Below are 27377 nucleotides of genomic sequence, written 5' to 3'. Positions count from 1 at the left end.
TGAACATATGGTAACTTTGTAATTCTCTATTGCTTGCAGCCAAACCGCCAGCCGGCCAAATTGAATCTGTTGACGTGCCAGGTGAAGCCTAACATAGAAGATAAGAAATGCTTCGACCTCATATCACGTATGTTCTCCTGGCTTTCATCCACTTCTGATTAAAGATCAACAAATGTATTAAAAGCCACTCAACGGATGATTCATCCAGACTGCAGCATGAAGATCCGCAACAATTCACTCAGTTTGCCGCTATGGCATTTTTTTTTATCTAGTAGGAAAGCAGAGAAAACCTATTGTTGCTGAGTGCCCATATACTCTGCCTCTTTTCTGAACTGAGCATAAATCTAGAAAGAAGTTTTACTAATAGAATTGTGCTAGCAAACAAAATCGGCGCTAATTCAAATAAATATGTCTCAAAACCAATCTAGATAAAATGATGAAAAATCTCAAATAAATCGTGCTATATGTGAACAAATTGTGCTGCAATATTCCGAACGGTGTCCAAATCCATAAATATATGGTGCAAGTGAAGATATGAAAATGAATAACGATGTGACAAAAGTTCAAATAAATGTCCAAATGAATCGTGCTGGAACACAAATCTTATGTGTGGAAAGAAGTCTTCCAATATGACATCAAAACTTGGTGATCAAATTAAATAGATGCAAACAAATCTTCTTATCACTCAGATACAAATAGATGTGTAGTGGCCGCTTACCTCAATACACACCAAAAAACGTGGGTGTAATCCAAAAGTGCTTTGAGACTATTCCAGGACGGATGGATGGTGGGATCCCAGAAGCGAGCAGTCACTGATCTGCTCCACTATCTGGTCACATATGGATTCTCCGCTATGAAGACGTACATCAAGTACACCAATCAAGCATATGGATGGTTCCTGGAGGCTTATCCCTCACACATATACACATAAGATGAGCCTCCAGGAACCATCCATATGCTTGATTGGTGTACTTGATGTACGTCTTCATAGCGGAGAATCCATATGTGACCAGATAGTGGAGGAGATCAGTGACTGCTCGCTTCTGGGATCCCACCATCCATCCGTCCTGGAATAGTCTCAAAGCGCTTTTGGATTACACCCACGTTTTTTGGTGTGTATTGAGGTAAGCGGCCACTACACCCCTATTAATATCTGAATGATAAGAAGATTTGTTCGCATCTATTCAATTTGATCACCAAGTTTTGATGTCATATTGGAAGACTTCTTTCCACACATAAGATTTGTGTTCCAGCACGATTCAGTTGGACATTTATTTGAACTTTTGTCACATCGTTATTCATTTTCATATCTTCACTTGCACCATATATTTATGGATTTGGACACCGTTAGGAATATTGCAGCACAATTTGTTCACATATAGCACGGTTTATTTGAGATTTTTTCAGCATTTTTTCTAGATTGGTTTTGAGATATATTTATTTGAATTAGCGCCGATTTTGTTTGCTAGCACATTGTTATTCACGGTGGGGACACCGATTAAGATTGGCAGCTTTTTCTGGTTTATTCACCATTTATTTTTGATTCACATCACTTATTGTTATTTAGAGTCAGACGCCCTCAGGTAGCACACTGGTCCTCGTCTTCAGTTACTAATAGAATTGCTACATTTATTTGGTTTTTTTAATTACTTCATTTTTCTTCATTTATTACTTTATTTTTCTTTTCCTTTACTGCACCCCTTGCAGGTTCACAATAGGAAGGAGCTCAGGCGTGTTTGAATCCTAGTCCAAATTACCTGAGTGATCCCTCCCAGGAAGCTATCATCTGTTTTGGGCCAATCATAGGCGGCCAAGGCATTCCCCGCCCTGCATCCTAGGGTTGTCACTTCATCCCTTTAAACCCAAACACACATTAATTACACCGGTTCTGTGGCTGCTTAAGGTGGTAATTCTACTCAGTGGCTTATCTGCAATAAATAAGCCTCAGAACCTGTGTAATTATTATGTGTTTGGGTTTAAAGGAATGAGGTGACAACCCTACTGCAGCCACATATATATAAGTGCAGTGACCACTTCCTGGTGGGACCACTCAGGTGGGTTTGCACTAGGATGAAAACACCCCTGAGTTCATCTCTAGTTCACATCAGTTTTGTAGATAGAGCTAGAAAACTGGCATTGGAAGTAGGTGAAGCTTCTTAACCACTTTACCACCGGAGGATTTTGCTGTCTTACGTCCAGGCCACTTTTTGCGATTCGGCGCTGTGCGACTTTAACTGACAATTGCGCAGTCGTGCGACGCCGTACCCAAACGAAATTTACGTCCTTTTTTTCCCACAAACAGAGCTTTCTTTTGGTGGTATGTGATCACCTGTGCGATTTTTACTTTTTGCGCTATAAACAAAAAAAAAGAGTTTATTTTGAAAAAAATAACAATATTTTTAACATTTTTTATATGAAATTCCCCCCCAAAAAAATGTAAAAATCAAATTTTTTTTTAATTTTTGGCCAATTTGTTTTCTGCTACCTGTGTTTGATAAATAAAATCACAATAAGCATATTTTGATTGGTTTGCGCAAAAGTTATTGCGTTTACTAACTAAGGGAAAGATTTCTGTCATTTTTGGTGTTTTTTTTTTAACGAGTAATGGCGGCGATCTGCGATTTTTTTTTTTGCGGGACTGCGACATTGCGGCGGACAGATCGGACCCTTGACTGCCATTTTTGGGGGTACCAGTGACATTACTACAGTAATCAGTGCTATATATATGCACTGTTACTGTAAAAATGACACTGGCAGGGAAGGGGTTAATTTTATTGGAGAGGGAGGGGTTAATGTATGCCTGGTGCTTACTAACGTGTGGGGGGGGAGGTGACTGAGTGACACAAGGACAGATCGCATGTTCAGCTATGCTGAACACTGCAATTTTTCACTCCTTGTCACTGAGGAGATCCGCCCGCTTTACACAAGCGGGCTGATATCCAAACTAGATTCCCTGGCTATCGCCGCTGCTCCTCCCCTGGCCCGACTCCCGCTGTGACTGAAAACAGCGGGTGCGCGCCTTCTACAGGGGGAGGATTTCAGCGACGTAGGTCTACGTCGCTGGACGATAACGAACCACTTTGCCGCAGTACGGTCAATGTGACTGGTCGGCAAGTGGTTAAAGAAGAATTTCAGGTACGGATATTTTATATGTAGCTACATTTATGCAGCTTGGACCAGTCTAACTATGTCTATACCATATCTGGTAAACGCTGCTACTTCAGTGATCTCTACTAGCTTCCAGGTTGTGATGTCACTGCCCCACCTACCTACACCACCCAATCAGATAATGCTCCACTGCTGGTGTCAGTGGGAGGAAAAGTGCTTAGGGAGCCGGATAAAGGCAAGCAAAGGGCTGCAGTTTGGGGACCACTGTATTAGAGCATCGGTCAGGTATAGTATATACAAAGTTACATTACATTGGTCCAAGCTTGATCCTAGTACAGTGCATCCAGAAAGTATTCACAGCACTTCACTTTTTTAACATTTTGTCATGTTACAGCCTTATTCCAAAATTGATTAAATTCATTATTTTCCTCAAAGTTCTACAAATAATACCCCATAATGACAACGTGAAAGAAGTTTGAAATCTTTGCAAATTTTTTTAAAAATAAAAAAACAAAAATATCACATGTACATAAGTATTCGCAGTCTTTACCATGACACTCAAAATTGAGCTCAGTTGCATCCTGTTTCCACTGATCATACTTGAGATGTTTCTACAACTTGATTGGAGTCCACCTGTGGTAAATTCGGTTGATTGGACATGATTTGGTAAGGCAAACACCTGTCTATAAAAGGTCCCACAGTTAACAGTGCATGTCAGAGCATAAACTAAGCCATGAAGTCCAAGGAATTGTCTGTAGACCTCCAAGACAGAATTGTTTCGAGGCACAGATCAGGGGAAGGGTACAGAAACATTTCTGCAGCACTGAAGGTCCCAATGAGCACAGTGGCCTCCATCATCCATAAATGGAAGAAGTTTGGAACCACCAGGACTCTTCCTAGAGCGGGCCGCCCGACCAAACTGAGTGACCGGGGGAGAAGGGCCTTGGTCAGGGAGATGACCAAGAACCCAATGGTCACTGTGACAGAGCTCCAGTGTTTCTCTGTGGAGAGAGGAGAACCTTCCAGAAGAAAAACTATCTCTGCAGCACTCAACCAATCAAGCATGTATGGTAGAGTGGCCAGATGGAAGCCACTCCTTAATAAAAGGCACATGGCAGCTCACCTGGTGTTTGCAAAAAGGCACCTGAAGGACTCTCATGAGAAACAATATTCTCTGGTCTGATGAAACAAAGATTGAACTCTTTGGCCTGAATGGCAAGCGTCATGTCTGGAGGAAACCACACACCGCTCATCACCTGGCCAATACCATCCCTACAGTGACGAATGGTAGTAGCAGCATCATCCTGTGGGGATGTTTTTCAGTGGCAGGAACTGGGAGACTAGTCAGGATCGAGGGAAGGATGAATGCAGCAATGATGTACAGAGACATCCTTGATGAAAACCTGCTCCAGAGCACTCTGGACCTTAGACTGGGGTGAAGGTTCATCTTCCAACAGGGCAACAACCCTAAGCACACAGCCAAGATAACAAAGGAGTGGCTACAGGACAACTTTGTGAATGTCCTTGAGTGGCCCACCGAGAGCCCAGACTTGAACCTGATTGAACAGCTCTGGAGAGATCTGAAAATGGCTGTGCACCGACTCTCCCCATCCAAACTGATGGAGCTTGAGAGGTCCTGCAAAGAAAAATGGGAGAAACTGCCCAAAAAAGGTGTGCCAAGCTTGTAGCATCATACTCAAAGAAGATTTGAGGCTGTAATTGGTGCCAAAGGTGCTTCAACAAAGTATTTTGCAAAGGCTGTGAATACCTACGTACATGGGATTTTGTTTTAGTTTTTTATTTTTAACCACTTGCCGACCGCCTAACGTCTATTTACTGCGGCACTCAGCCGCTTACTGGCAAAGCAACGTAGACCTACGGATCGCATGGGTGTGCACACCTATGCGATCCGATTCCTGCACCATTTCGCCGGTCGCACTGCGATCTGTGAACCAATCTGGGGGTGTCATTAACGTTTACATTAACACCCCCAGAGGTTTGCAGATCTCGGTGTGAACCAGTGGGCGATTGAGTTGTGATGCGGGAACCCTCACTTTCAGTGAAATAAAATAAATCTCCCCAGTGCAGACACAAACCGCAATAAAAATCTGACAGGACTGCTAACCCATTCCTACTTTATCCATATACTCAAAAAATAAAGTGTTGGTAAAGTTTATTAAACAATGGTAATTTGTTGTCAAAATGTACAGTATGTACTAGGAATGAACTCATTTTTATAAGTCTTATTCTTTTCTGCAGATAATCGAACATACCATTTCTCAGCAGAGGATGAACAGGACTGTGTTGCGTAAGTAAGAACTGCATTGTTTCTTTTCCCACAACACTCTCAAGTTCCCTGTATTTTCTACTAAACACTAGAAACGCCTCACTAATCATGTTATCTCTCACACAGCCACACTAATTCAACATCCTCAATTCTTGAGTGACTATCGCTGGTTATTCTATCTATAGGCTTGTATTCATAAGATTTAAAACATGCATTGCAATACCAATGTATCCTTAGAACAGTATATAGCTGAATTTGATCTCATTTATTGTGTCTGACCAGTATAATCTAATTATGTATGTTTTAGATTATCAGTAATTGTATTTTACTTTAAATTAGCACAAAGATCTAATTCCTTGCACAACAGGGCCCATCTCTGGGAGAATGGGGGGCATCATCCTGGACAAATCAAGCTGTGCTGCACAATACTGTCTGCAAACAGTATTACAGGCGGACTGAGCAAAGGGATGACCCCCATCACTCTGCTGCTGCTCCTTCAGGCCGGGTTAACACATATGTGACCGCAGGTTCATGCCTGGGGTCCGGTGCATCCCTGTTCACTGGTTCAGGTGCAAATCCGGTCCGAATTTTTGCCTGAATTCGCACCTGAATGGGAGCCAAAGATGTAAAGGACCATTTTTGAATGTGGACCGTAGCCGCCCCAGATCTGTGTGAATCGGCTCTATTTAGAGCCAGTCACACTTGCCTGTCATGCAAATTGGATGCAGGGAAACTCGCATCCAGTTTGCATTATTGTGAACCCAGCCTCATTGTCCAAAGGCTAGGTTGGTTCCAGGCTGTACAACTTAATTAGGTTCAGGATCTGGCTGCACTCCTAACATCATGTGTGTACTGTATGCATAACTCCTAACACCTATTAGCATAGGTATGTAGGCATAGGACACACCCCCTACTATGCCCCAACTCTCCCTAAAGGAGATTTCTACAAAGAAATGATTGGTTAAATCCATAAGTGCTTTATTACCACTACTGATCTTTTATATTGGTTCTTGGAATTTACAAATGCAGCAATTTAGAAATTGGATGAAAGGTTTAGCACTGGGAAACACTTTTTTGATTGATAAGTGATGCATTTTATATACAGCTATATAGATCACACCAAAATGAGGGACAAATGAAAAAAGAGGGACAGAAGGACTTTGTTCTGAATGAGGGACAGTCCCCCGAAATTAGGGACAGTTGGGAGCTGTGCTGAATGTATTTACAGTGAGGGAAAAAAAGTATTTGATCCCCTGCTGATTTTGTACGTTTGCCCACTGACAAATAAATGATCAGTCTATAATTTTAATGGTAGGTTTATTTTAAAAGTGAGAGACAGAATAACAACAAAAATATCCAGAAAAAGTTATGAATTGATTTGCATTTTAATGAGTGATATAATTATTTAACCCCTTTGCAAAACATGACTGAATATTTGATGGCAAAACACTTGTTGGCAATCACAGATGTCAGACATTTCTTGCAGAGGTAGGTATTTTGTCCCACTTCTCTTTCCAGATCCTCTCCAAGTCCTCTTTGATGGCAAAACACTTGTTGGCAATCACAGAGGTCCAACATTTCTTGCAGAGGTAGGTATTTTGTCCCACTTCTCTTTCCAGATCCTCTCCAAGTCCTCTTTGATGACAAAACACTTGTTGGCAATCACAGAGGTCAGACATTTCTTGCAGGGGTAGGTATTTTGTCCCACTTCTCTTTCCAGATCCTCTCCAAGTCATTAAGGTTTTAAGGCTGATGTTTGGTAACTCGAACCTTCAGCTCCCTCCACATATTTTCTATGGGATTAAGGTCTGGAGACTGTCTAGGCCACTCCAGGACCTTAATATGCTTCTTCTTGAGCCACTCCTTTGTTGCCTTGGCTGTGTGTTTTGGGTCATTGCCATGCTGGAATACCTATCCATGGCCCATTTTCAATGCCCTGGCTGAGGGAAGGAGGTTCTCATCCAAGATTTGACTGTACATGGCCCTGTCCATCATCCCTTTGATGTGGTGAAGTTGTCCTGTCCCCTTAGCAGAAAAACACCCCCAAATCATAATGTTTCCTCCTCCATGTTTGACGGAGGGGATGATTTTGGGGTCATAGTCAGCATTCCTCCTCCTCCAAACATGGCAAGTTGAGAGCTTGATTTTGGTCTCATCTGACCACCACACTTTCACCCAGTTCTCCTCTGAATCATTCATATGTTCTGCTTTCTTGAGCAGAGGGGCCTTGCGGGTGCTGCAGAATTTCAGTCCTTCACGGTGCAGTGTGTTACCAACAGTTTTCTTGGGGACTAGGGTCCCAGCTGCCTTGAGATCATTGACAAGATTCTCCCGTGTAGTTCTGGGCTGATTCCTCACCATTCTCATGATCTTTGAAACTCCACGAGGTGAAATCTTGCATTGAGCCCCAGACCGAGGGAGATTGACAGTTATTTTGTGTTTCTTCTCTTTGCGAATAATCGCACCAACTGTTGTCACCCTCTCACGAAGCTGCTTGGTGATGGTCTTGTAGCCATTCCAGCCTTGTGTAGGTCTACATTCTTGTCCCTGACATCCTTGGACAGCTCTTTGGTCTTGGCCATGGTGGAGAGATTTGAATCTGATTTATTCCTTCTGTGGACAGGTGTCTTTTATACAGCTAACAAGGTTAGATCAGGAGCACTCCCTTTAAGAGAGTGCTCCTAATCTCAGCTTGTTACCTGTCTATAAGACACCTGGGAGCCAGAAATCATGCTTGATTGATAGGGGATCAAATACTTATTTCACTCATTAAAATGCAAATCAACATATAACTTTTATGAAATGCGTTTTTCTAGATATTTTTATTATTGTTCTGTGTCTCACTGCTCAAATAAACCTACCATTAAAATGATAGACTGATCATTTCTTTGTCAAACGTCCAAAATCAGCAGGCGTTTAAATACATTTTTCTTCACTGTAAATTGTGTGTTTACCAGTTTACATGAAGTTCAGCTTAACCAACATAAAAAATATACACACTATAAGGGGGTACATTTGGGACCATTCTGTATTTTGAAAATAACTTGGTTTAGATTGGAACTCTCCTTTAATAGATGGTGATGTTTTAGGTGGATCTCAGTGCTTACTAACAGCAAGCAGGAAGCTTTGAACATGGCATTCCATGAAGCACGGCCCAGTGAAGAGAACAGCATTGAGGATCTAACTAAAGCCATCATAGAGGACATTCGACGGATGCCGGGGAATAGTGTGTGCTGTGACTGCGGAGCACCAGGTGAGCTGGAAATATAAACTGTTGTTATACGTCCTGATTTCTGTATCCAACAATAAATATACGCAAGGTCCAAAAATTGTTACTGGTATATGCATGGATCTGTGTATCAAATAAAGCAGCCCCCCCATCCAAAAAATTAAAAGTCAGCAGCTACAAATACTTTAGCTTCTTGCTTTTAATATTAGGACACTTATAGTCCATGGATCCTGCGATGTCAGCAGCCGCTACCCAAAAATATGGACAGTACCTCCTGTAGTGGACTCCCAAATGCTGGTCTGCGGACCAGGCTTCCAAGAAGGCCTTGTCCGATCTTCCATTCGTGAGGGATCGCCTGTTTGGAGCTTCCTTGGATGACATCATCAAAGGCCTCCCGGGGAAAAAGAGTTCTCCTCTTCCTCAAGCTTCCAAAGATAATGAGTCCCGACCTTCCTTTACGGTTTAAAGCGGCCTTTTTGTCCCTCAGGGTCTCAAGACAAGGCATCTAAACCCTTCAGGGCCTCCACCGGGGGTTCCAAGAAGTCTTGATCAGGCAAACTACAAGCAGGTTCTGCCAGACCTGCGGACAAAAATTCCTCCGCATGAACGGGCGCCCTCACCGGTAATAGGGGTGGAGGGATGTCTTTGCTGTTTTCTGAATCCTATGTCAATCACCAAGGGGGCACAAGAAGTGTCCTGGCGGCTCGGGAAGTAGCTGGCATTCTAGGGTGGGCAGAATGATTCGTTCCAGCCCTCTCTGCTGTGCACATTCCAGGAGTGGAAAATTGGCAGGCGGACTATCTCAGTCGACAGACCAAGGAGAATGGTCACTTCATCCGGAGGTGTTCCATCAGTTGTGTCTCCGGTGGGGGACTTTCAAGATGCATCTGTTGGCCTCTCGCATCAACAGGAAAGTACAGAGTTTTGTGGCACAGTCTTGGGATCCTCTAGCCAACACCACAGACCCCTTAGTGGCTCTCTGGAGTCAGTATCATCTGATTTACACCTTTCCTCCTCGCAAGCTTCTGCCGAGACTCCTGCACAGGATCGAGGCAGGAGGGATATTCCGGTCATCCTAGTGGCTCCAGACTGGCCTCGCCGCTCTTGGTACACCGATCTGGTACGGCTGGTCACCAATGCTTCTTGGAGACTTCCTCTCAATGAAGATCTGCTGTCCCAAGGACCGATCTTCCATCCTGCTTTACAATCGCTGGCTTTGACGACTTGACTGTTGAAAGCCAGGTTCTGAAGGATAGAGGGTTTTCTCAATTAGTGATTCCTATGCTTTTAAAAGCTAGAAAATCTACTTCTAGGAAGATTTACCATCGTACTTTGAAGACATACATTGCGTGCTGTGAATCCCTAAGGGTTCACCCCAGCTCATTTTCGGTGACTCGGCTCTTGGCTTTCCTTCAGCGAGGGGTTGAGCAGCTTCTGGCCTTGAGTACCATCAAAGGCCAGGTCTCGGCCTTGGCAGTTTTCTTTCAACGCCCGTTGGCCATACACTCCTTACACTCCTGCGTACCTTTCTCCAGGGAGTTAGACACTTGGTTCCCCCCGAGTGCGGTCCCCATTGCCACCGTGGTACCTCAGCTTGGTGTTGTCAGTTCTCCAGAAACCCCCCTTTGAAAATATTCCGGAGATTCCCCTGCTTACGTTGTCCCAGAAGGTGGCCTTTACTTCTGCATGCAGGGTGTCTGAACTGCCAGCACTTTCTTTTTGTTCTCCTTATCTAGTGGTTCACAGGGATAGCGTGGTTCTTCGGCCATGTCCGTCGTTCCTTCCAAAGGTCGTCTCTGAATGAAGACATTGTGTTGCCCTCCCTGTGTCCCAAGCCTAAGCATCCTAAGGAAGTTGCTTTGCATTCTCTGGATGTGGTTTGGGCAATAAGGGTGTACCTGGCAGCTACGGAGTCATTCAGAAAGTCAGACTCACTATTTGTCCTCACGGATGAACCTCGCAAGGGGCTGGCTGCTTCTGCTGCGACCATTGCCAGATAGATCAGATAGACTGCAGTTCAGCCTTATTCTATTAAGGGTCAGGTTCCTCCTTTCCCTGTCAGGGTGCACTCTACTCGGCGCTTAGTACCTCCTGGGCCTTTTGTCAGGCTTCAGTGGTGCAGGTTTGCAAGGCGGCCACCTGGTCGTCTGTGCACACATTCACAAAGTTTTATAAAGTGGATGTGTTGGCATCTGCGGATGCTTCTTTTGGCTGCAACATTTCGAAGGCTGCTGTTTAGAGGACTTGTCCTCTTTGAGGGTTTTTTTTTCAGGTGAGCTCCAGTTGTAAACAGTTGAGCTCCAAGTTACCTGGTTGGCTATGTTTAGCCTTGGGGAAGTTTGTTTTCTGTTGTTACCACCCCTCATGTTTGACACTGCTTTGAGACGTCCCTACGGTCATGAATATGAAGAGCTGTTTCGTCAATGTACGAAAGAGAAAATGGGAATTTTTGACTTACCGTAAAATCCAATTCTCTGATGTTCATTGACAGACACAGCACCCACCCCTCTTTGGAGTTGGGTTTATTCTTCTGACACTGCTTGTTACAAAACTGAATACCTATAGCAGGAAGTGGGAGTAAACCCCAGGGACTGCCCCATAGACGTGCTCAGGCTTTTTTCTCTGCCTGATGTCCTACTTCTTTAGGGGGCAGTAAAACTATACGGTCATGAAGATGAAGAGCTGTGTCCATCAATGTACATCAGAGAAATGGATTTTATGGTAAATAAAAAAAAACATTTTCTCACTAGGGATTAATGATGCTCTTACTGTTTTTGCAGCAAGTATCTCTTTATTGAAAACTGTGTGCTTCTTATACCATTGGGAGCATTATCCTTTTTGGTTGGGTAATTTGTGCTTTGATAAATGTCTGTTCAGTCACATTCTACATCAGGCATGCACGTGTTACAGTTAAATTGCAATGATGACTCTTTTTTACAAGTTGTACCTGGGGATTTCTTTGGCACCGCTAGTTCCAAGAGACATAGCTGTACTCAGCTGCTGCAAGAAAAAATTATCAACAAACCTGTTAAAGAATTATTCCAGGCAAGGCTAATTTATAGATAGTTTTCATAGTCCAGCTTGGACCAAACAATACCATATTTGTCCAATGCCTCTGAAAACTGGAAATCACTATAGTAGATACCGCTACACTAGTGATCTCCACCTGCTTCCACATCCCGTGCTGAGCAACTGCACTCCTGGTTAGGAAGTCGCCTGCTCAGCTCAGGTGCCATTTAGAGAATGCTTTGCATTTTTTGAATGAATTCAAAGTGTTCTCTGATTGGATGAGCTGGGGTGGTGATGCCACACTCTCCACCTTGCCCAATCAGAGAACGCTTTGCATTTTTTCCAGAAAATGCAATGCATTCTCTGAATGGCACCCATTCAGAGCAGCTGACCTCTGGTGTAGAGAGGTCTGTGCAGCTGCGGAACAGGAAATGTCTCACTGCCTGTGATTAGCGGTGTGCAGTGTCAGTTTCCTGGTGGGATTGGGCAGGTGGGTTAGGACTAGGATCCCAAACACGCCTGAGCCCATCTCTATTCCTATGTTCAGATGCAGCAAGCTGGCTGCTCAGCAAAGGAACCAGAAGCAAGTGGAAATCACTGAAATAGCGGTCAGGCCAGGTATAGTATATACTGTACTTTATACTGTAGTTATCTTGGTTGAAGCTTGAACAATGTAACTATGTATAGTATAGCCATACCTAGAGGTCTTTAATCGTACAGTACAAGGCACAGGCAGAGTATTCATAGACCCTGGGTTACCGACTGGTACTTTTAGGTGATTGAACGCTGGAAAAGATTTTGAGAACACGCTCTCTGTGCGTCCCCCTATAACCCTACCCTCCCTACCTCTTCTCCCTTTTATAGACAAATCACTCTTGACTCAATTAGTTTGTTTTATCTTTGGATTCTTCAGTCATCCCTCCACTGTCTTCCAGTACAACATTAGGAGCAGTGCATCGGATCGATGTAACCTCTGTAAAACCTTGGGAGCTGTACCTGGACCCCATGCTCTGGGGACGGCCTGTAGTGTTGCTTCGGGCACTGGATCTTGCATGGACACTCACCTTATTGCTAGTGGCAATGTATAATAGGTTGTACCAAGGAGTGCAGCACGGATTTCAAAACTCGCATCATCATATATATCAATCCGAAACCATAACATAATCAGTGTGCATAAAAAATAAAAAAGTGCAGATAGAAAAACAAGTCTGTGCAACTAACTGTTGGCCCTTTTGTGAGATGTGCTCCTTCGTTTTTTTCCAGATCCAATGTGGTTGTCCATCAATCTCGGTATCTTGACATGTATTGAATGCTCTGGTGTCCATCGAGAGCTTGGCGTCCACCACTCCCGAATCCAGTCCCTGTCATTGGACAAACTTGGGACCTCAGAGCTCTTGGTAAGTAAAGAGGACCCTGTTGCCCCTATAGGGTGGTACATCCATCATTGGTATGTTTATGGTATGTACATACATCCTAATCTTACAGTACAGGACACGGACTGGATATTCAGAGACCCTGGGTATATGCTGCTACCTTCAGGTGATTGGACACTGGCAAAGCTTTGCAGGATACACCCTTGGTTGTACCCCTATAATCCTACCTTGTCAACTTTTGTAAATACAGCAAAAATAAAGTGAGGCACACTAAATCTTTGTATTTAAATTATTTATAAATTAAATGTGGCAAACATATGTGACCATTACTGTATTACTTTGTAATGAATGTAGTACTGTTCATGACATTTGTTTTTTTTGTTTTTTTTATTACATGCGTTACATATATGACTGTTATTATTTTATAGTGAATGAAGTACCATTTAGCGAATTGCTCATTTTTAAAACTGTAGCATGCTGCAGTTTTGATCCACCAAGTTCCCTTTATATTAGAATTCAAAGAGGTCTAACTAAAAAAACACAAAGGGCAAAAAATATTTTAGTCGGTATGCTGAAACATATTTTGGTTGGAGGTCAGTTATAAGGGGTATATAAATCCATGTTTTGGCATTATATACACTGTATGGTCTAACTGGTCAATATGTGTGCTAATACACTCATTATTCTACAGTTTTTTCTGAATTTTGGTATGTGTACAGTCAGTTTATAGTTGAGTAGCAACAACACTATATTGTCAAAATTTTTGGGACACCTGCTTTTACATGCACATGAACTTTAATGGCGTCCCAGTCTTTGTCCGTAGGGTTTAGTATTGAGTTGGCTCAACTTTTGCAGCTATAACAGCTTCCAAATCTTCTGGGAAGGCTGCCCACAAGGTTTAGGAGTGTGTCTATGGGAATGTTTTACCATTCTTCCAGAAGTGCATTTGTGAGGTCAGGCACTGATGTTGAGAGAAGGCTTGGATTCCAGTCTCCGCTCAGATTCATCCCAAAAGGGGGACTATAGGGTTGAGGTCAGGGCTCTGTGCAGGCCAGTCAAGTTTCTCCACCCCAAACTCGCTAGACCATGTCTTTATGGACCTTGCTTTGAGCACTGGTGCGCAGTCATGTTGGAACAGGAAGGGGACATCCCCAAACTGTTCCCACAAAGTTGGGAGCATGAAATTGTCCAAAATGTCTTGGTATGCTGATACCTTAAGAGTTCCCTTCACAGGCACTAAGGGGCCAAGCCAACCCCTGAAAAACAACCCCACACTATAATCCCCCCCTCCACCAAATGATTTGGACCAGTGCACAAAGCAAGGTCCATAAAGACATGGATGAGTGAGTTTGGGGTGGAGAAACTTGACTTGAAGTTCGTGTGCATGTGGAGGCAGGCGCCCCAATACTTTTACAATATAGTGTATGCTAATTGGATGCGTTTGAACTGCATCTGATTCTCATGACATGTGAAATAACATTGATTTCCATTGAAGCTGTTCACATATATGCGGTTCATCAGCTGTGCAAATATTAAAAAGAGTCCTGTGCCTTTTTGGAGTAGTGCGGTTCAGGTGCGAATACCAGGCTCCAGGCGAGTTCTGTGGCTTCTGAATCGCACATGTGTTCAGTTGTGTTCAAGATTCAGTTCAGGATTTTTGCACGGATTGCTCTCCTACTACAGGAGTTGACACCCTTTATCTACTATTTATAAATCCAGTCCTGAGCCTTGCAAATTTACATCAGAACCACATGAAAAACGCACCTGAACTGCTGAACAAATGCTTTTTTATTTGCAGTGAAAATGGACATACATTTCACACCGGACATGTGTGAACCTAGCCCAAAGGTTGAATATGTGCACGTGAATGGTACATGTTACAAGCATTTGGAAATCCAGCTCTATGAGAAGCTAAATCTTGCTTTATCCTTCATCGTTTATGCTTTGTCTTTTCAGCTAGCCAAAAATGTTGGTAACTCTGGATTTAATGACATTGTAGAGGCCAGTCTCCCTTCTCCGACAATCAAACCCACAACAGACAGTGCAATGTAAGTACATTACACTCTAGTTTACTAGGTGATTATATTTATTCTGATTCTAGTTTGCTTATTATGGGATACTGTGTACATGATGGATTCCAGTGGTTAAACCACTTAGTAGTTTAAAATAATTCTTGTGGACTCAGTAAGATATCCTCTCTCATACTTCCTAAATGCTTTCCACTACACATACATTCAGGGTGTTGTAGGATTTTGTATTAACTAGATATGGCTAGATATGGCTTTACATTACTCGATCACTTTAGTATGCAAAAAACCTTTAGTGTGCAGCAGCCTTTCTAATACTTACCTGAGCCCCATCTCGATCTAGCCATGTGAACCACGGCTCTGTCTCTGAATGGACACACAGAACTGCGACTCAACTCGGGTGCCCCATAGCAAACTACTTGCTGTGGGGACACTCGACAGGAGGGACGGGCCATGAGAGCCGGCCGGGGGCCCCGAGAAGAGGAGGATCTGGGCTGCTCTGTGCAAAACTACTGCACAGAGTAGGTTAGTATAACATGTTTGGTTTTTTTTGTTTTTTTAATAAAAAAAACAACAAAACTTTAGCATCACTTTAAAGTGTTCCTAAACCCAGGACCCTGCATTCACTATATCTGGTCTCCAACAGTACACAGAACATGGATTGCAATTATTTTAGTAAATATAAACAAATATACCTTTACTTATCACCAGTATATAGCAGTCTTGTGACTTCTATCCGTGTATGGTTAAAGCTTGTAGGAGGAGTTTTCATTGTCCCATTGTCCTATGAGGCTGCAGGACCCCTAACCCTCTGTCTGGACAGTGCTGACTGGCCCTGTGCTGACCACCTGCAACCCCCGAAAACACCCCCCCCCCCCCCCCCAGGAAAAAAAAACCTCTCTAGCAATACACACCAAACTGAGCATGTGCAGAGTGACTCCAAAGACTTTGTACTATCAGGAGATGGATTGGGGACTGTGGAAGAAGGGGAGGATTATTATTATACAGGATTTATATAGCGCCAACAGTTTGCGCAGTGCTTTATCAGGATCAGAGAAGACAAGATCAAACAGCCTTTTTATACAATGTGCAGGATTGACCCCTTAGATTCCACAGTTAGTATAACAAGCATGCTTTACTGCACATACAGACTGATTTCACTGTTGTGGGTTTTTTCTCCTTTCCTCTTTATAGAGATCAAGCAGCCTTAGTGACTCACTAAGGCGTATTGTGGAGGAGATGAAAATACGCTACAGGAATAGAGCATTTCCTTAAGTGCTTACCTGTAAAAATGAAAAATAAATACATACAAGACCCGGTTCACACTATCGCGACTTGTCAGGCGACTTGGTCGCCTGACAAGTCGCGGTGGGTCGCCTGCCATAGATTAGCACAGGACCCGTTCTAATAGGAGCGACACATGTCTCTCCGACTTAGAAAAAGGGTCCTGTACTACTTTGGGGCGACCTGCATAGACTTCACAGGTCGCCCCAGCAAGTAGCGTCGCCCCTATGTGAACGGGGTCTCAACCTTCGGCTTAATTTGTAAACATTTGTAATATAGGTAATATTAATAATGTAAAAAATGCCCGCTTGAAGTGTATATACCTGAAATTCCAGCTCAGGCATTCCTACACTTCTATAGCCCGGTACTTGGGGTCTTTTTGCCAAGCCGATTTTACTGTTTTATTTTGTTTTGGTTTTTACTTTAGTAAGGTATTACTCTTACTTTCTGTTTTAGGGGGACAATTTTAAGACTTCCTTGACACCATGTGCAATCACTTGGCTAGTTGCAGGCTGCTGTGCTGATGCTCTGGGTGGAGAGCTTGTGTGCATTTGGTGTTTGATACACTCTTGACCTGTACATGTGCAATGTGCATCTTGTATTTGGTGGATTATTCCAATATGTACTTCAGATGTGACATTTATGTTTCTACTTATTTGTGATTTTTGTTGCATATCTTTGCACTTTGTATTTCTTGAAAACTTAATACATTTTTATTATAAAAAAAAAAGAATAGTTCACCTTTACCAAAAAAAACTGCCTACACAGGTAAGGGGGGACCTGTAGAGAGAAACAACCTGCGCAGCTCTGACTGTTTGCTCCTTGCTACAGGTGTGGGCCATCTGCATAAAGATTCCCCTGTTCTGCCTTGTTGTTGCGATGTGGCTAAGATGCTCCCAGCTGTTACTGTTCCTCCCACCATCACAGAAGCCAGCTCATAAACCCCTGCACATGCGCTGTGCACTTTTGCAGCATTGCCGAGCTGAGGTTGGGGGTGCCGTGGCAACAAGGTAGGACGGGGTATGTGAACTCTGGGGGGTTTACAGCCAGGCTTTGGGAGGTATGTAAATGGCCTACACCAGTAGAAATTATATTATTCAACTTTAGTCCAAGCTGCACAATTTGTTGTTATCTACAGGCAACCCCTTACTTGCAGAGACAGTTTTCGGTAAAGGTGATCTAATATTTATTTTTTTTTAACTGTTTTTGATAGAATTGGCACTAGTCTAGCCCTTTGCAGAGACTGTTCAACCATTGATTTTATTATATGCAGCATTTAAATGTTTATGTAAAGAAACCCTTTGTGTTTAATTATCAGGGTCCAACGAAAAGACTTTATAAATTCCAAATACGTACACTGGCTGTACACAAAGAGAAGCAGCACTCATCCCGTGGCACGGCTGCATGAACTTCAGGAGGCTGTCCAATTTAAGGATGTATATGCACTGATCCAAGCCTATGCTGAAAAGGTGGATCTAACAGAGCCAATTCCACAACCGGCACAGGTAATGTGTGAATATTATAATAATGACTGATCATTTTAGATGCATTGTGTTGCATCTTTAGAAGTCACAAAATTGTGACTTTCAAAGATGATTGCTATGAAGGTCAGTTATCTAATATTTAAAGTAAATAAAATGTGTTGCGCTTAAAAACAATTCATAATAATGATTTCTCTATCATTCATCGAAGGACACAGCACTCCATAAATCATAACTTCTGGGTTATATTGCCTCCTCCAGGAGTAAGACTAGGCAGAACAAACAACACTTGGCTATGCCCATGGGCCATCCTCAGCGTCCTCACCCCCCTCTCTGCTCTAGGTAATCTGTTTTTTCTGTCTAGTCAGGAGTAAGGACCTAGGCTGCCGACTGGGACCTCTGGTCCTTGCAATTTTTTTCTCCTTCCTTATATATTTTTTGTTTTTCCTCTCGTGGGATCTACAATCATCTGCCAGGCTGGGCGACGGGCTGGATGCAGTGGTCCCCCCCAGCCCAGCCAGTGAGCGAGTGCAGACCGCAGCTACACGCTAGGTCGGCCGTGACATAGCCCCGTGGACAGAGGCTGGCCCACGAGTTAAATGTCTCGCAGGGTAGCATACGATGGGGCTTGGGTCTGAGTTGCAGTGGTCTATTGACCAACAGCTCCCCTACTTCGATGGCGAGAATTCTGTCTGGAGCGTTACCCGCACCATGGAAGGGTAAGTACAGTCCCCCTCTCCCCTTTTGGCAGTTTTTTGGGGTGAACGCGGGTAACCTCCAGGGACGGTCGGACCTGCCTGCAGGTTCCCTCCTCCCATTCTTAAAAATCCCTCAGTGAGCTGGGCTTCCCCCACTTTCTCCCCCCCCCCCCTTGTCTGGAGCTGGTCTGGTGGGGATCCCAGGGCACAGGATGAAGCGGAGACCCCTGGGGTCTCCCCGCTATCCCCACTCTGTAAGAGTCCTGGGATAGTGTGTCCTGCCCTGGTAGTCTGGAGGGGTCCCAGTATAGGAAAACCCTAGGTGCATGCCCCACTGTTTGCAGTGTGGGTATAGTGCAGAGGGGTCCCAGTGCAGAGACCGATGCAGAGTGTGCAACAGAGTCTCTCCTAACCTGTGTCCTACCTTCAAGAGGTCCCCTTGCAGAGGGTGCAGAGTTGAAGAGGGTACAGGGAAGATCCTGCATTTTCCCTTAGTCCTGGCTGGTCTCTGGTTGGCGGCCATGTTTGTGTAGCCTGATGTCGCAGGGGCCATTTTCCCTTAGTCTGGCTGGTCTCCAGCTAGTAGCCATGTTTATTTAGCACGATAATGTCATGGGGGCCATTTTCCGTTAGTCCAGGAGACGCTGGAGATGACCGAAGCCTCGTGGGGATGCTGAAGCTCCTCCTTTTTCCTCTTCCTTCTCAGTTTCCTCATCATGTGCCCAGGACATATGAAAAGGGATGTCGTCCATGGTGATGCTGAGCCTGAATTCTCGGCGCTCCTCCGATACATTACCCTTTTGAGGAGTTACTTTAAATAATTTGACTAGTCCACCAGTGGTGGACCCTCCTGTTTCCAGGTTGAACAAAGTTACCATGATCCCAGTAGAGGAATCCCCGTCCTTTAGGGACCTGGCTGACAGGAAAGGGGAGGTTGTGGCACGCAGCATGTTTACTATGGCTGGTTCAACATTGCGACCAGTCTTTGCCTCAGCCCTGGTATCTCAGACCCTAACTGAATGAGCCAATTTTTTGCGCTAGGGCCTGGGGGGTAAAGCAGGTACCCCACTGCTTATGTTGATTTAGCGGACCAGTTTTTATATGGGCTACAGTTTTGGATACAGCTCCTGTGCTTTTGAAACTTTCTGTTTCAGTGGTGGCGATTAGGCACGTGCTGTGGCTTAATTGGTCTGTAGACCAAGTAGACCAAGCTTCTAAGAAAGCTCTCATTGATCTGCCCTTTCAAGGAGATCGCCTGTTTTGGGCTACCCTGGATGACATCATTAAGGGTATAAAGGGGGGGAAGAGTACCTTCCTGCCATAGTCTAGGAAAGGAAGGGAGCCTCGTCACAGACGGGGGCCCTCCTTCTCAGCACATAGAAAATTATTTTGTGCTTCTGGGACAGAGAATAAGGGAAATAGATCTTTCAAATCTTCCCCGGGAAGTTCCAAGCATCCTTTTGGAGACTGCTGTTTAAGGGGGCTGCTCCCTCTTGAGGGGTGTTTTTCTTTAAACTTTAACTTTTCAGACGGGGCTCTTGTGACCCGGTTAAGGCTCCTGTGTCCTGGTTAAGGGCTCTTATGTTTAGCCTTGGTTTATTTTCCCCACCCTTATTTTCCCCACCCTTCATTTTCCTTTTGCTACTGCTTTTGGATGTCCCTGTAGTTATGATATATGCAGTGCTGTGTCCGTTGATGAACGGAAGAGAAAATGGGATTTTTGTACTCACCGTAAAATCCATTTCTCTGAGTTCATCGACAGACATAGCACCCACCCCTCTATGATGTTCTGATACTTCTAATACTGCTTGCTACTAAACTGATTACCTAGAGCAGAGAGGGGGTTTATATACCAAGCTGAGGACCGCCCATAGGCATAGCCAGATGTGTTTTTTGTTCTGCCTAGTCCTACTCCTGGAGGAGGCAATATAACCCAGTAATTATGATTTATGGAGTGCTGTGTCCATCGATGAACTGAGAGAAATGGATTTTATGGTAAGTACAAAAATCCCATTATCATAATCAATAAAGATAAAGTGCAAATGCAGTTCAATTCATCTGCAAAATTCCAAAGTAATAAACAGTCCATTATATTGAGGTAAAAATAAAAGTGATTCAATAAAGCCAAACAAAGATGGGTGAAATCCTTCCCTCCACCGTAAAGGTACACATCCACACGCAGATAAGATGTACTCTTACTAGAGCACCTGGACCCCCTGAGCAGGAAAGTCAAACAGATGTTTTGCGGACTAATCCCTCTGTGAACACTCCAACCGGTAATAGCCAGTCACAGAAACGGTACCACAGAAAGCGCCTCAGGAGAGGTATAGGCAACTCCAAAGATGCAATGTAAATGAAAAACTTGATCGTGTAAAACCTTAAGAAAGATCCTTTATTAAAACAAGTTTCTACTTACATTCAGTTAAAATTCATGCGCATATTGAGATATTTTTCACCAAACAAAATATCTCAGGCAAGAAAAATGGCGTCCGCTTCCACTTTCGGGTGATGGGATGACGTGACCAAGGCTCTCCGCCCTACGTGTTTCACCACTACTGGACTTCTGCCGGGACCCCTGAAGAAGTCCAGTAGTAATGAAACGTGTAGGGCGGAGCAGCTTGGTCATGTCATCATGTCACCTGGAAGTGGAAGCGGATGCCATTTTCCTTGTCCAAGATATTTTGTTTGGTGAAAAATATCTCAATATTGTTTGTGCAGCTATTCTTTGAGGTTCAACACAAGCACGTTATATATATATATATATATATATATATATATATATATATATATATATATAATTTTTTTTTTTTTTTGGTATATTATCTAATATTTATAGTTTGTGCAGTTTTTCGAATTTCAAACTTTTTTTTTAATTGAAAATAGTACAGAATACAGATTATCAAAAAAACATGGACCAGAGCCTTGGTCACAGCCTAAGAACATGAGCATAATATAATAAATAGTACAAAAGAGAAGAAATAGGACTACACACAGCCTCACTAGTAAAGTTTGTGCCATATAGTACTCAGAACAGTGCTTACAATTGGTAATAAAACAAGGGAGTACCCAAACAGTCCCAGGGACCGTCGACCATCTATGCAGTTTTTTGAACAAGTCTTTTTTACAGGGTTTCAGAAACATGTGGTCTTCAAAAGATGAAAACACATTTTCCCTCCCGTAGTGGTATAGGACCCAAGCAGGTTACCCCCCAACACCCCACAGCCACTATTCTCACACAAACACACACACGGCATGGCTGACCAGTGATGCTACCCAACAAACCCCAACATTGTTCATGTAATCGGATACTTGCAAAGGATCATATTGAATTTCCATTTTCCACAGTTTTGCGTTACAAATTAAACATTTATTTTGTGTATTATGGAAAGCATTGTTTTCTTTTGAAGGTAGGAGACAAAGAGGGTCGTCATTCGTCACAGCCAGGGTATCTATTCAATACTAGAGACTGCTATTATGCTGTACTGTGGGATAAGGCAGTGGCAGCCTCCAAAACTGGAAGGACTGTGTGATAGGTAGTAGCCCTCCAAACAGGTTCTCTTTTAAATGAACCCTTGGCCAGGCTATTGGCAATAAAGTAATATTGTAAATGTGTATAATTCTGCGCTGGTATTGAAAGTCTATTCTCTATTGAAAAAGATCTGGCAAACTAAACAAAAACGAAGAAAAAAGCAGCTAGCACAGGTTCATAGATACTTAAAACCTATAGAAAACATCAACCAATAAAGTGCAGCACTATCATATAGAGTGAAACAATATTCAACATCGCATATGAAAAAACTTAACCAACCAGTCTGTACTTAATTATAAAAAGTAAAAGTCGACACACATGCAAGAAGTGTTTCGAAAACTCCAGAAAGTGCGCCCTAAGCTCCAAAAAGGCTGAGGTCGCAGCAAAGACACTTCAAGAGTCTAGAAGAAAACAGGAGTGATGTTGCGTGCCCTGGAATCCATTGGCTTTCAAACAAATTAAAACCCAACAACGCTTTATGGTTAAAACTCCTACAAATCCGTGATTAATGTTAACACAGTGCTATAACCACCAGCTCCAATTTTTTTAGATGCTCTATTCTGGAACCAGTGCTCCTGGCTCCACTCCCCTGCTGAGTGCCCCTTGCTATGGGGGGCACTCCTGCATGCTCGCTCCCAAGCCCTGCTTTGGTTCATAAGACGCATAGAATGCAGTAGGGTAAATACCTTCTGTCTTTACAACCACTTTAAAGTAGCTGCAGGCATTGTGAAGTAATTAATCTATAAATATCACAAGAGGGTCCCTGGAGTCCATTTGCAGTCAGTTTTTAATGGCTTAGGGCAGAGGTCCCCTGTTGCCAGTCCACGGCCTATTGATGACCGGGCCGCACAGCAGAAGATGAGCCATGACCGCTTCCAGCACAGGGCTACCACAGACCTCTGCTGCCGCTCATTTCCCGCTGTGCGGCCATGCCTGTGTGTCTTCTTCTCCCGGCTGTTCCACCCACTCGGCCGACAATGTCATCCAGCTGCAGATCAGATTGGAGAGCTCCTCTTGCCCCCTGCCCTCCTGATTGGATGACATTGTTGGGCGGTCAGGGGAGCCGGGAGAGGACACACATGCTGATCACAGCCTCTGCCCTGCCAAAGGTAGGAGTCCTGTGCAGGGGAGGTAGAGATTGGAATGGGAAGCGTGATGTTAGACAGGAAAGGGGAGGGGGGGGGCAGACTGCAGGGGCACTGTTATGGAGGAAGCTGTAAATGCTAGGGGCACTGTAATATAAAGGGGACTGCACTGTAATCATTAGTGTCCTTTTTACAGAGCAGTCCCCATTACATTAATGTAAAATGGACTGCACTGTAAAGGGGGCTGTAATGTGAAGGGTAACAGAGGACACTGATATAAAGGGGGGACTGTTCTGTAAAGGGGGGCTGAGGACAGACTCCTCCCCCAACCCTCCGGTCCCTGGAAAAAATCGGCTGCCATGGAACTGGTCCCTGGTGCCAAAAAGGTTGGGGGCCTCTGGTTTAGAGCACCTATATTTGTTTACATAGAAGTCGGGCATGTTTTTACATTCCTTATTCTGTAGGGCACATGGGGAAATGAGCTGCACATTTAGTGCCTGTGTTATAAACTGAAGATGAATTTCTCCCAAGTGCCTGCAGTTATAAAGGTCATTGATGGCTTATTTGAAAGGTTTTTTTACTGCTTAATAAGAGTATGCCGTCACTAAAATGTTCATTGGCTGTAGGTGCATTAAAAGTGAGTCTACATCTCATGAAACATTGGTTCAGCCATGTGTGCAGCCATTTTTATTGCCTACAGTCTAAGATAAAAGGCTCTTGTCTAAAAAGTTCAACAAAAAATACAGTTTGTGTTTTAAAGTCAAATTTCATGTTTAATTCTCACTGAAGAATTTTTTTGTGTGTGTTTTGAAGGAGGCTGGTGAAACCATTCTTCACTTGGCAGTTTTACTGTCAGACCGTACATCTTTACACATTGTAGACTTTTTGGTGCACAACAGGTAAGCAGTGCTCTTCCATTTTACATAACATTATCTAAAAGTGTTTGCTTTTATAGCTGCATAATTCGCATATTGCACTATAATCTACAAGTCAGTGTTTAAATGCATGATGATACACAGTACATACACTATATATTGTCAAAAGTATTGGGACGCCTGCCTGTACACGCACATGAACTTAATGGCATCCTAGTCTTAGTCCGTAGGCTTCAGTATTGAGTTGGCCCCCCTTTGCAGCTATAACAGCTTCAACTCTTCTGGGAGTGCTGACCACAAGGTTTAGGAGTGTGTCTATGGGAATGTTTGACCATTGTTCCAGAAGCACATTTGTGAGGTCAGGCACTGATGTTGGACAGGCCTGCCTCGCAGTCTCTGCTCTAATTCATACCAAAGGTTCTATCTGGTTAAGGTCAGGACTCTGTGCAGGCCAGTCAAGTACCTCCACCCCAAACTAGCTCATCTGTGTCTTTTATAGACCATTTTTTGTGCAGTGGTCCAAATCATTTGGTGGAGGGGGGATTGTGGTGTGGGGTTGTTTTTCAGGTGTGGGGTTGTTTTTCAAAGCTTGGCCCCTTAGTTCCGGTGAGGGGAACTCTTGAAGCGGAAGTTAATTTCCCTCTAATGTTTGTACCTATGGGTAAGCCTATAATAAGGCTTACTTTAGGTATTGTAAATATCCCCTAAACCTGCACCGTTTAGGAGATATTTACTGTATACTGTGCCGTTGACCTCATCGGCGCATGCACTCTGCCGTTTCTTCAGAGCCCTGTGCCGTGACCGGCGGCTCCCGCGCTTCCGGTCAGTCACACCACCAGAGTCCGCGGACCCAGAAGGAAGACGGGCGAAGATGGATGCAGGCTCAAGCGTTGCATACTAGCACATAATGCCTTTACTTTGCAGGTAAGAAAAAAAAAAAAAAAGCACAGTTTACTTCCTCTTTAAGGCAACAGCATGCCAAGCATTTTGGACAATTTCACGCTCCCAACTTTGTGGGAACAGTGTGGGGATGGCCCCTTCCTGTTCCAACATGACTGCGCACAAGTGCGCAAAACAAGGTCCATAAAGACATGGATGAGAGAGTTTGGGGCAGAGGAATTTAACTGGCCTGCACAGAATCCTGACCTCAACCCGATAGAACACCTTTGGGAAGAATTAGAGTGGAGACTGTGAGCCAGACCTTCTCGTCCACATCAGTGCCTGACCTCACAAATGTGGTTCTGGAAGAATTGTCAAACATTCCCATAGAGACACTCCTGAACCTTGTGAACAGCCTCCCTAGAATAGTTGAAGCTGTTATAGCTGCAAACGGTGGGCCAACTCAATATTGGACCCTACGGACTAAGACTGGGATGCCATTAAAATTGATGTGCGTGTAAAGGCAGGCTTCCCAATACTTTTTACAATAGTGTATCTGTGAGATACTGTGTGTATTATAGATATATAAGTGTTCACAATTTATTGATTTTTTTATTGATAAATATTTTCACTGTTATCCTGCAGTGGGAATCTAGTGAAGCAGACAGTTCGAGGCAACACCCCTCTCCATTACTGCAGCTTGTACAATAAAACCGAGAGCATGAAACTCTTCCTGAGAGCCAAAGTCAATATAAAGATCAGTAAGTGTCCACTAGATGGCAGCAGATTAGTACATATATTACAATTCTGGTGAGTTTTAAAGGGAAATTATGGTATGTTGGTTGTGGGTAAAAAAAATTGTATTTTATGATTGTAGGTATTAATAAAGTGCCAACAAATTTACATACTGTATATATTTTACCTTTACGTCAGTTCCTGCCCTCAAGGAGTTCACAATCCAATGTCCCTTCCTAAAATGCATACATACCCACACTAGGGCCAAAATAAACTGGAGTACCCAGAGAACCCAGACAAGCACAGGGAGAACATGCAAACTCCATGCAGGTAGTGTCAAGGTTGGAATTCAGAAACCAATGACCTTAGTGATGCAAGGCAGAAGTAGTAAGCATTTTAAGTTCCCTCGCTTTTAAAACTTCTGTTTTATATCTGTTGTTATATGTTAATGTATGTCTGTATGCATATGTATATGCAACCCCAATTCCAAAAAAGTCGGAATGCTGTGTAAAATCTACATAAAAACAGAATGCAATTATTTGAAAATTTCATAAACCCAAATATTATTAACAATAGAAAACATATCAAATATTTAAACTGAGAAAATGGACCATTTTAAGATAAAAATAAGATCATTTTGAAATTGATGACATCAAGTCTCAAAAGCGCTGGGACAGGGCCATGTTTAGCATGGTGTAGCATCCCCTCCTAAATGTCTTGGTACTGAGGAGACCAGTTGCTGGGGTTTTGGAAGAGGAGAATTGTCCCATTTTTGCCTGATATAGGATTCTAACTGCTCCACAGTCTTGGGTCATCTTTATCATATTGTTCATTTCAAGATGCACCAAATAATGGTGAAAGGTCTGGACTGCAGGCAGGTCAGGTAAGCACCCAGACTCTACTACGAAGCCATGCTGTTGTCATAGATGCAGTATGCGGTTTAGCATTGTCCTGCTTAAATATGCAGGGCCTTCCCTGAAAAAGATGTGGATGGGAGAATATGCTGCCCTAAACCTGTATATACTGTATATTTTATCATTAATGGTGCCTTTCCAGGTATGCAAGCTGTCCATTTTATACACACTTAAGGCCGTGCACTAATCAGAAAATCGTGCAAAAAAGACCGCTTTCGAATTGATCCTCCGATAATCTGATCCTTAGTACACAGCTTTCGTGAATTGATTATGACAATTCCTGCAAAATTGTCCGATGGGACCGGCACAAAAATATTTCCTGTATGATACCAGATCATATGATTTTGGTTTAATCAGTACAGTTTTCGCCCGAAAATACAATACAATCCATTACATCACTTCTGAGTTTTTATTCTATCATACAAGAATTTTTGTAACTTTAGTATTTTATTTTTGATATGAGACTAGCATGCAAAAAAAAACAGACGATCGTTTGTCAGATAATCTCATCGTGTGTACCAGGCATAATGCACCCGATACCCTCAGAGATGTAAGCTTTTAAGAGCAAGCTGGAAGGTCTCTCTCTTTAGTCTGGAGGATGTGGCACCCATAGTTGCTAAAAAGAATGTCTGACCACAAAACAGTTTTCCACTTTGCAACGGACCATTTTAAATGTGCTTTGGCCCAAAGAAGATGGCAGCATTTCTGGATCATGTTCCGATATGGCTTCTTCTTTGCATGATAGAGCTTTACCTTGCATTTCTGGATGGGACAGGGAACTGTGTTCACAAACAGTGATTTTTGGAAGTATTCCTGAGCCCATGCAGTGATGTCCGTCAAAGAATCATGTTTGTTTTTAATTCA

At 43.3% G+C, this 27377-nt stretch overlaps 1 protein-coding gene across 2 annotated transcripts in view; it reads left to right on the top strand.

Moving 5' to 3' along the window:
- The window catches only part of LOC309566657 (arf-GAP with SH3 domain, ANK repeat and PH domain-containing protein 1-like), a 348714-nt gene that overhangs the window by 268787 nt on the left and 52550 nt on the right, over positions 1-27377 (top strand). For both annotated transcript variants that reach the window (XM_082271898.1, XM_082271897.1), the window contains exons 12-19: positions 40-127; positions 5368-5416; positions 8485-8648; positions 12897-13030; positions 14963-15054; positions 17636-17822; positions 23924-24009; positions 25510-25625. In XM_082271898.1, the coding sequence (XP_082128024.1) occupies positions 40-127; positions 5368-5416; positions 8485-8648; positions 12897-13030; positions 14963-15054; positions 17636-17822; positions 23924-24009; positions 25510-25625 (916 nt within the window). The remainder of the gene's footprint in view (positions 1-39; positions 128-5367; positions 5417-8484; positions 8649-12896; positions 13031-14962; positions 15055-17635; positions 17823-23923; positions 24010-25509; positions 25626-27377) is intronic.

Source organism: Pelophylax lessonae (genome assembly GCF_965119305.1).
Source record: "Pelophylax lessonae genome assembly, chromosome: 11".
Classification (NCBI taxonomy): Eukaryota; Metazoa; Chordata; class Amphibia; order Anura; family Ranidae; genus Pelophylax; species Pelophylax lessonae.
This window is presented reverse-complemented; position numbering and strand designations above follow the sequence as displayed.